Raw genomic sequence first — 9,970 nt, forward strand, 5'->3', positions numbered from 1 at the left:
ACTCAGATATGATAGGAGATACGAGACATTTGCTAACTGGAACACACACAATGCATCCAGTGCAGTGCAGGTGCAGGTTAGCGCAGATACGAACGGTACGAACTTGTCCGAACTCCGAACCTAAGCGACAGACAAAGAGAAGAGACAGCAAAGAGAATGAGAAAGCGTGGCGAAAGTTTGCACGATGAAAGGAGTAGCCGGAGTAGGGCCAGAGCCTGCGCACAGCCGGAATGGCCAGGTGGTCGGTTTGAGGACAATGAAGACGGAAGCCAACGAGAATTACTCCTTCCACTTACGTATACTATCGAACTGCATCCGTGTGTTCCAAGCTTTGCTCAAGTTCGGCTTAATAGAGAGAGAAGGCGAAATTTCCTCTCTGCTACTAACGATACTCTACAACCGATCTCAATATTGACAATATACATTAAAACAGATTTTTAAAGTACATCATACAAAAGGGCCTATCTGGATAAGGGGGTCAAATGTGCCCTTGATTCGAATGAAGCGCCGTCATAATCAGAAAGAAACCGAAGGACACAGTCAGTTGTCCTCTTTTCCCTCCCCCAATCTCTGCTTGAGGACACCGAGAAGATTATAGTTTCTGGATTTCTGTTTATAACTTAATCCTTAACATCGAAGAGAAAGTATAATCTCCTCGGTGTTCTTAAGCACAGATGGAGGGTGAGAAAAAAGGACAACTGATCGTGCTTCCTGGTTTTTTCCGCGTCATGGTTATTAGCCTCTTTTAACTAATTTATGATTCTCTTAAAGGAAGAAATCGAGACTAGAGTAGATATAAGTAATAAATTGTACTGTATCCAAAAGCCCTTTCTCCTTCTTTCATTCCTCCTTTTCCCCACCTTCGAGCATATATCGATCTTCTTAAAGGTAACGAAGTTGTGATACTCCTAGGAGACCCCATTGCCTTGTACTAAATCGTGTCCAGTTATCGATGCAACGCGAAAGAGAAACGGTAACGCTGCGTCAAGCACTTCGTTCCACGGCTATATTGAATAAAATCAAGGAACGGAGAAATAAAATACCAGAATTTAAATAGAGATGATAAAGTATCGATTAAGTTACCAATTTCTACACAGTGCTGTAGTTTTATAGATAAAATGTGTGAGACGTGAAAACGAACATTCTTGTTGTGTATTTCTTCTAATCTAAGAAAAATAAAAATAAAGTATAACAGAGATTCTATAAGACACATATTAGCGACGTTACTTTTTCATGATATTCGTACCAATGATTCATGCTACTAGTTTGAAGACCTGAAAAGGAGCGGATATGTATTCATTCTTCTTCTCTCTTCTTTCGATGGACGTAACGAAAGCAAACGCACTAAGTAACGGTATAGTGTTTGCTAAAACGGAATCAGAATGTGCTAATTTACCTTCATAGGTATTAGTATTAACGCTTGGCAGAGACCTAGATCTTGAAGCACAGTACGTGTAGATATGGTTTTGAAACAAACATTTTGCAGAGATCGGGTTTTAGAACGCTGCTGCATTATTAATACGAAACTGTCCTGGTTTTGAAACGCGATCGCAGTTGGGACTCCTTTTAAACAAGATTTCTAGATCTGTGTTGAGCGAAACATAAATATGCTTGGAATCGCTTGAAAGAGAGAAGAAAACGCGCGAGGCGCAAGAAGCGGAACACAGGAGCGGCACTTTTAACAGGACGTCCGACACGCGTCTCTAGTCGCGTAACACATCCTCTAACGTGATCACATATGTATGTACTACATATATATGTATGTGGTTTTACATACCGCGCATCGGACGCGTAAATATATATGTACGTACAATACGTATCTAGATATCGTTCGTCTGTTGTGACCAAATAGACGAGTCGGCCGACTTTCGTGTCGCGCTCTTATTCCCGTTCGAAAGATCGAATGCAAAGGGACCTCGATTTGTGAGAAAAAATTCGATTGGAGGACAACGATGGAAGTGATATCAACGTGCGAAGTGTTACACTAAAAAACTCGATCAGAAAATGGTCTTCGATTCCGTGTCCGAAGAGCAGAAGAAACAATTCTTTAGACAGAGTTATGCCGCTCATTTACCTGGGTAAGATTCACTTTTATGCGACAACTTACGTAATTTGATACTGAAGTAAATTCCCGTATATCAAATAGAATATTAATGAAATATCCAGAAAAGTATTTAGCAGACTGCGGATGTTTATTTAAAATAATTTAAAGAAATTCAAAGTTTCCAAAGTTAAATACAATTTATACTATTTAGAGGAGAAAACAGTCATGTGCATTTAGTTTCTTTTATTTGTAAAAGCAGGAATTTGCATAAATATCCGCAGTTTAATAATTAAAGTTAATAACGAAAACAGTTTTGAGAAACAGTGGAGCCTATAAATATTCCATTGAAGTGCCATTGAAAAGTATTAATTAAATTTGCAATATTCTCATAATATGTACTAAAATACATATGTATATGTTCGCTGTAACACTGTTCGGATTTGGAACGGGTTTACAGTACAAGTTGGATAATAGAACCAATTTGAAGTTGATCAATGTCAATTAAAAGTTTGATTTTAAAGAGATTAGATAACAGGGCGTATGCAATAATGATCGGTGTACTGCCTACTATGTATTGCTTTGGCGCGAAAAGTTGCAGCGATCGATGAGATCAATTTAACGCGCAACACGATGCGAAGATAGGGGAGCGTAAGTTTGAACTGGTACCGATCCTAGTACCGAAACAATTTGTGTATCGTGATTTTATCGCCTGGCTCACTTTCGCTTCTTCGCTTAACTGCCGCTTATCGTGTTAACGATTCATTTGTTTCATTTACCGCAAGTTGCGCGCGTTGATCGATCGACTCGCGAACGAGATCGGAAGTTTCATCAAAATTTCGGTAACAATTTTGGTAGTCAATAACTATTAAGCACTGAATCGTTTGCGATCTCCTGTTCCCATTGTATGGAATTCGGTCGATCCCTCCGTACCTCAATAGAACATTTTAACTTCGAACGCATAAAACTCTAAATACTTGCGAGTATTTTAAAGACTAGAAAATTGCTGAACTTAAAAAGAGTGAAACCACGCTCTTTAGTGGATCCGTCGTTCATTCTTTTAGTTATACCGGACACTGTCCTACCCTTAAGTTTCGAGTTGGGAAACGATTCGGAGCGTGTACCGAAGAGATTATGAAGGTAAGAACGATCCTGTAGTACGTAGAGGAATTTAAATGTGCGTAAAGCAAAAGGAGGTGGAAAAGAATAGAAAAGCGAGGAAATTCGTTTGTAAAGTAAACCAAAGCTTCCATGAGAGTGTTGCATCATGCAGGAATTACTTGAAAAGAAAATCCTCAAGACAGGACCTTACAGACCCAACTCCGGGAGGAACACACGCGAGGACTCTACGATTTCCTATGAAAATGATCCTAAGCCGGATTGGAGGAACGAAACGCATTACATCAAGACACCGCCATATATCTTAGGATACACTGGTAAGTATTGAATTCTGTAAATGGTTTCCTCTTTCTCTGACTTCTAACAAATGAGTGATCACATTTCGTCTGCGTCATATTATAATATTAATAGCATTTTACATTAGTAATTAACACAAAGAAACAACATTATAAGGTGACATAGAATTAAATTAAAACATGATCTTATGCGAGTTAAAACTTTCGTAAGATCGTATCGTATTATGATCGTCCTATTTCACGTGACTGATGTTCCGCTTAATCGTTTGATCGTAGGATATATTCCTGGATTTAACAGCACGTATGGTTTATCTTTTATGAGAGCTGTGGAAGAGGGTGCCAAGCAGTGGCGTGGAAATCAAAATAAATTAAGGGCTCGTAGAGACGCCTTACGAACTCAGATCGAAAAAACTTCTTACCCCACAGTGAGACCTGACAACATAACTCTTCAAATCGAGCATGATAAAAAACGACCGACCACTTTCCGTACGTACAAAGGACAGTTCATTCTTAGCGCAGGAAGTAATTACTAAAAGTGATAAAAATATAAAACCGCAACATCTGAGCTTCAAATATTAAAAGAGCGAAGGAAGGGATCGTAGGTGTTAGCTTGGAATCGATTTCATTACAGATTATGAAATCACTCCCGAGAGACCACCGATCGTGGGGTACACGGGTCATATTCCAGGCGCAAAGGGAGAGAGCGCACTTTCAAAAAGATACGCTCAATCCGTGATCAAGGGATTGAAGTCAGTGCGAAAGGAACGCGAGCAAAGACATAGCAGATTAAAAGATGCCGACGCAGTGCAGAGGGTTTTAGACGTGGCTCATCTCGACGAGCTTGCTCGTGCATAATTTCCGAAACTCTATTTTTTTAAATCCTTATGTCTAACGAGATAACGCGTCGATAAAATGACGACAATCTATTTAAACGAGCGCGTTACCTAACTTAAATAATATTTATTTTTTCTCTTAATTTACTTTTAGTTTTGCACTGTTCACGCGGTGATTTCAAATAAAATTTTCTTTCTTCTTTTCCATTTTTTTCTCCTTCTTTAACGTTGCACAAAATAATAATCTAAACTTGCGTTCGTTCGGATCAATGATTCTTGAAAATATTTCTTAAAGAAATATTTTTAAAGAATGACAGAATTAAAAACAATGCTGTTTTCACTTCTACGAAATGGAAACACAGCGAACATTNGATAGGATTAAACAAAAAGTTCGTTTTTCATTCGAAAATTATTTATTAATCAGTATAAAATTTCCATGTACAAAAGGACGCAATGAACAAGTATATGTAGCGTTATTTCTTATGAACAGTATTTATTTTTTACCTGGCAATCTACTTAATCTATCTAATTCCATTTGTACAGCTTTCTTCCAGTATCCCATGGTCAATGTACTTGATCCATACGACAAAGATAATAGTCTAGCTAATACCATTAACGAATGCAAACGGTCAACGTTTTTATTTATTTCCTTTAACCGTACAAAATCGTTTTGAATTTCCTGAAGGAAAACGTGATTCAGAGAATATAGACAACTTACTAATAAAATATAATAAGCAGGAAATAATATGAAATACCTTCATGACTTCATCGTCGTCGAATTCGAACTTCGTGTCCCGTACAACTTCTAAGTATTGTCGAATATTGGATAATCGATCTTTGTCCTTCAAATAATGGTCAGTCACTTCCAATATTTGCGGATAAATATTTTCAGATTCTGGCTCTACTTTTAAAACGACTTGTGTCGGGCACTAAAATTAATACAAGTTACTCAGCGTTTACTGTGCAATTAAAGTAATCGATAATCATTGTAATAGAGACTCGTACGTACTGGGATGAAAGACTTAGTTTCTGATAAAATTAAAATCGGAATATCCGATTCGTATTCCAGTTTGTAGTATTTGAAATCGTATGTGACTTTCTGAAAATTAATTAACTCGCATATCGCGTTATAGTTTTCCCGTCCAGCTTGTGAAATCTGACCTGTGGTCAATCCCGTTTCGTCTATCACAAGATGAGTGTTATTACTAAGCTGGAGCACACCACTCGTTAATCTGTTACCCTCATAATCTTTCCTGACGATGCAAAATACACAAGTACATCGAAAATTCCGTAAAAAGAATTAAATGTTCGCATGTAAAAATTGTATCTACTTACTTGGGTGACAAAGTCAAATCGTTTAAATTTTCCAAAGTGATTTCTAACAAGTGACTTTTCCTTGCGAGCAAAGTTAAAAACTTGTACAAATCCTTTGTGAACTGTTTATATTTGAGGAAGGGAAAATGCGTTATATTCAGTGGATAAGTACCAAGGCAGAAGAAGTCTTTCCTCATGTAACTGAAATGAAATAGTACTTTTGTGAAAATGTTGAACACGGCTTTTCTAATTAAGTGATAAACGTAGATTAAATGTTCTTACATTGATGAAAGCATGTGACAAATTAGGAAATCTGCAGCCAAAGAATCTCCAAATAGAAGTTGACTTAATATTAAATGAAGGTCACTTCTTATTGACTGTACTTTACACATTATCTGTGGAACAATTTTAAGATCTTGCTTGGTTGGACGTATTATTTTTATAGCATGTAATCGAGGGACAAGCGAGGCCGGAGGATGATGCACGGCGTTTTCAGCCTCCGACATAGTTTCATCCGAATTATCAACACCATTTAAAAGTGGATCCAAAGATATGAAACCTACTACTTCAATCGTTTCATTCAATTTCAAAGGCGTATCATCATATATCTGTAATTGAATGTTGTAAAAGTATATACAAAAATTTATTTTACACGATTCATTATATTGAAAAATTCATTACCAACCTTCACAATACAAGCTTTGCCATCAGGTATAGAAATTGGAAAATTAAGTATGTATTCTTTTGAAAATATATTTTGCTCTGCAACGTCTGTTTCTTTGATATTTCCTGCCCTCGAAGTTCTTTCCTTCTTTCGCGTTGACTCCAAACTGTTACTCTCATTGAGATCATCATCGTCCAGACTTCTTTTATTAATATTCATTGCTTTTGTGATTAAACAAATTGACTGATCAACTTTCTCTCTTGCCCAATCGTTTAAACCAGGAGTCGATATTACAATGCATGTATGTCTCTCTGAAGTTTGATTCTTCTCTGATTCGAACAAGATCTTTTCACCTGGCTTGGAAATATGACAGTGAAATCATTGAATTTAAAGAAAACATATTACATTTAAACTGTAATGTAAAATAAAAGATTTGTCGGCAGTTTTATACATGAAATAAGCTGTACTATAAACATCTCACACCTGAAACTACCAGAAATTTACTATAGGCTCCCACGTTCACTTCAACGTATCATGCAAGTCAAACATGAATAAAGAACGTGTTAAAGAGCCATGTAAGTATAAGAGGAAATGGTAATACAATAATTACCAAGTATTTGGCAGAATCTGCGTACATTCCACATCTGACCTCACACGTTTCAGTTTGAGTATTTTTCACTTCATATTGTTGAAAGTAGTATTCAGGATCATACATGTCCTGAATCATGCCTTCAAATCTAACAAGCTGCCGGTCTCTGAACTCGTCGAGGGATCCACTGTTTATTAAAGGAATTTCTTTCAATGCCTCTGGATCTTCCAAGATCGCAGTGCATTGCGAACGGTTTTTGATGAAATAATCGGAAGTCCAATCCGTAAATTTAAGCAAGGCTAAAATAATCCATTTAATTCTCCAATTAACTGCCTTTCAATTATTGGTTTGGTGATCGAACATTTGATATTTTTTGTTAAAATTAAAAGTACGTATTTACTTACAAGTCATTATAAAATTATAGTTCTGATCGATAATTTATTAGTACGGCATTACTTTATACCGCATTGAACAACAAAACTGGCACCGGTATTGCTAAAATAAACGGAAAGCTGGCGGGAAATCATCCACCGAACCTCACTAAACTGCACTCTGCACCTGCACTCTGCACTCTTTGCAGTCTGTACTCTGTAGCTGTTGGTTGTTGGTACTTGGTCTCTCGCTCAGGTCCAGACAAGTTCGTATTTGTACCGTTCGTGTCTGCGCTAACTTTCACTCTCTTTGCTCCTTTGTTGATCAGCATTACAGTAGAGAGAGGATACAGATACAGAACGGTGTTACGGGTATTGCGGAAGGAACAACAATGGACATTATAATTGATACTAAAGGTCAAACGGATTTGGCGACGAGAAATCAATTGATAGAAAGTGACGAAGATGACATAGATTTTGAGAATACGGGTAACTATACTTCGCGGTACGCGTACTGAGGTTAGAAACGTTCACGATGCTTCATTCTGTCTGTTAATTTGGTAGAAAAGCGATCATCGAAATTCTTCGACATAGAAGAAAATCTGATCGAGAATGAAATTGGAACGAGGAAGGTCAGGCGTAACGTGACTAAGGACATCGATCTCGAGGAGTTCGAACGAGATATGGGTTGGACGAGAAAGAACAAGAGGAGGAAACCCGTGACCGCTCCAAAAATAACTAATTTCAAACAAGAGTTGACGGCGGTAGACAAGATACTTAAAAAGAGTATTATAACACCCGGCTTCGAGCAACTAGAAGTGGTACCCCCGTACGATTTGAGTAAGAGACAACTGCAATATATGAGGCGCAAGGAGCGTTCCAAGACCAAAGGCAAAGACTGGTTTAATATGAGTGCCCCGGAGTTGACGCCAGAGGTGAAACACGATCTTCAAGTTCTAAGGATGAGATCGGTGTTGGATCCGAAACATTTCTACAAAAAGAACGATCTCAAAGCCTTACCGAAGTACTTCCAAATTGGCAAAGTTATGGATTCGCCGTTAGACTATTATTCTGGCCGACTTACGAAGAAGGAGCGTAAGAAGACGATCGTGGACGAACTCATGGCTGATGCTCAGTTCGCTAAGTATAACAAACGTAAATATAAGGAGATCATCGAAGAAAAACAAAAGACACATTACAAGGCTCACAGGCATGCGAAGAAGCTCAAGGGGAAAAAAGGAAAGAAGAAATGATGTATAATAAACTCGATTTAATCAGAAAAATATATTTGGAGGCGTAAATTCAATGCAGCCCTCCTGTAACTTCGATAGACGCTCCGTTGATATAAGAACTTTTGCCAGACGCTAGAAACGTAATAACTTCCGCCACTTCCGCTGGTTTACCCATTCTGCGAAGAGGTACTTTTTTTATAAACATCTGTTTTACGTTGTCAGGTACAGTCTCCGTCATCGGAGTTTCTATGAAACCTGGTAGTACCGCGTTAACGCGAATTCCAAATCTGTAATTGAAACAGACGATCGATAGTATCGGTGAGACATCGGTCGCCTAGTCAACGTTTTACGCTTACTGCCCAAATTCCAACGAAGCGGTTCGCGTAAGAGCTGTCACTCCAGCTTTCGACGCGGCGTAATTAGCTTGACCCATGTTTCCCACTTTCCCAATGATGGAGCTTAAATTAACAATGGAACCATCTCTGCTCACATCCGCGTCAATCATCTCTCTCACCGCTCCTTTGATCACATTAAACGTCCCTTTTAAATTCACGTGGAGTACTTCGTCAAAATCCTTACTGGCAAGTTTCAAAATAAACTGATCCCTCGTGATTCCAGCGGAATTAACAATGACAGTGGGCGGAGTTGAGTATTTGTCAACAGCACTTTTAAGCGCATCGTCCACGCTCAGCTCGTTCGAAACGTCCACGTGTAATGCTAAATGTTCGCGACCTAAAAAAACATCGTACAGAATTTTATCAGGCATCGGCACGATGAGACGGAATCATGATTTTTCTGCTTGAACCATTCAAAGATGCAATCGTTTCTTCGGCACTTTTCAAATTCCTATCCGCGCCGATGACTCTGGCTCCTTGTCTCGCTAACGCGCGACACACCTCTCTACCTATGCCGCTTCCAGCACCTGTGATCAAAATCAATTCAATGTTTATCTCTTTCTACGTTTACCGCGTACGGTCTTCCTCCGTCAAGCTCTTATTTCTTTCGTTCTTTTAAATGCACACCTGTTACGAACGCCACTTTGCCAACAACCATGATACTTTTTAATCAAAACACACACATGGGACAGGGTGCAAAGTTCTCTGCTTCGCGGTATCAAAAATAATAGTACCATTTTGCGTGTCAGCCTTTATATCGTTCGCATCGTCGGATTACATTATCGGACCACGCCTGTTCGAGTCCGGTACACATTTCGTATCGTGCCATCGTCTCTCAAAAAAAAATATGAACGTGACAATAATACCAAACCGAAGAGGTACTGTTAATCAGTATGCGTGCCACAGGAATAAGCACACGTACGTGTGGGTCACACGGTGTGACCACGGTTAGCTGATAGTTCTCGCATTTTCCACACGGTGTGCTCTTTTCCCAAGCCTTCTGTTTTAGAAATGGACGATGTAGTACATACATACACTGATCGTTTCATACTTGTAGAGTTAGCAATTTTATAAAGGGATCGCCAACGTTACTCGTGTTCGGGAGTTTTCTTTCGT

At 38.6% G+C, this 9,970-nt stretch overlaps 4 protein-coding genes across 8 annotated transcripts; 2 read left to right on the top strand and 2 right to left on the bottom strand.

The window, feature by feature from the left end:
* The first annotated feature begins 1,232 nt into the window (after positions 1–1,232).
* Positions 1,233–4,496, top strand: LOC108625358 (protein FAM166B-like). 4 transcript variants are annotated; one of them, XM_026813869.1, is made up of 6 exons: positions 1,233–1,404; positions 1,487–2,078; positions 3,106–3,181; positions 3,315–3,477; positions 3,733–3,942; positions 4,088–4,496. In XM_026813869.1, exons 2-6 carry the CDS (start codon positions 2,005–2,007, stop codon positions 4,309–4,311), a joined length of 747 nt encoding a protein of 248 aa, XP_026669670.1. In that variant the 5' UTR covers positions 1,233–1,404; positions 1,487–2,004; the 3' UTR covers positions 4,312–4,496. The 4 variants fall into 4 exon arrangements, with proteins under 4 accessions (XP_026669670.1, XP_017880801.1, XP_026669671.1 ...); XM_018025312.2 differs by having other exon boundaries at positions 1,284–2,078; XM_026813870.1 differs by lacking the exon at positions 3,106–3,181 and having other exon boundaries at positions 1,284–2,078; positions 3,356–3,477.
* A 187-nt stretch (positions 4,497–4,683) lies between these two features.
* Positions 4,684–7,427, bottom strand: LOC108625355 (mini-chromosome maintenance complex-binding protein). 2 transcript variants are annotated; one of them, XM_018025306.2, is made up of 8 exons: positions 7,261–7,427; positions 6,878–7,155; positions 6,289–6,624; positions 5,886–6,211; positions 5,625–5,804; positions 5,299–5,542; positions 5,045–5,218; positions 4,684–4,968 (listed from the first exon to the last, which is right to left on the bottom strand). In XM_018025306.2, exons 1-8 carry the CDS (start codon positions 7,265–7,267, stop codon positions 4,783–4,785), a joined length of 1,731 nt encoding a protein of 576 aa, XP_017880795.1. In that variant the 5' UTR covers positions 7,268–7,427; the 3' UTR covers positions 4,684–4,782. The 2 variants fall into 2 exon arrangements, with proteins under 2 accessions (XP_017880795.1, XP_017880796.1); XM_018025307.2 differs by lacking the exon at positions 7,261–7,427 and having other exon boundaries at positions 6,289–6,620; positions 6,878–7,005.
* Positions 7,428–7,514: 87 nt separating this feature from the next.
* LOC108625343 (deoxynucleotidyltransferase terminal-interacting protein 2) lies at positions 7,515–8,514 on the top strand. Its single transcript, XM_018025277.2, has 2 exons — positions 7,515–7,716; positions 7,792–8,514. The coding sequence occupies exons 1-2, from the start codon at positions 7,620–7,622 to the stop codon at positions 8,478–8,480; spliced, it is 786 nt and encodes a 261-aa protein (XP_017880766.1). The 5' UTR covers positions 7,515–7,619; the 3' UTR covers positions 8,481–8,514.
* Positions 8,478–9,737, bottom strand: LOC108625344 (estradiol 17-beta-dehydrogenase 8). The gene is made up of 4 exons (XM_018025278.2): positions 9,482–9,737; positions 9,265–9,381; positions 8,816–9,191; positions 8,478–8,746 (listed from the first exon to the last, which is right to left on the bottom strand). Exons 1-4 carry the CDS (start codon positions 9,510–9,512, stop codon positions 8,530–8,532), a joined length of 741 nt encoding a protein of 246 aa, XP_017880767.1. The 5' UTR covers positions 9,513–9,737; the 3' UTR covers positions 8,478–8,529.
* Between the last annotated feature and the right edge of the window lie 233 nt (positions 9,738–9,970).

Source organism: Ceratina calcarata, unplaced genomic scaffold (genome assembly GCF_001652005.2).
Source record: "Ceratina calcarata isolate Rehan_Ccalc_2016 unplaced genomic scaffold, ASM165200v1 scaffold351.2, whole genome shotgun sequence".
Taxonomy (NCBI): Eukaryota; Metazoa; Arthropoda; class Insecta; order Hymenoptera; family Apidae; genus Ceratina; species Ceratina calcarata.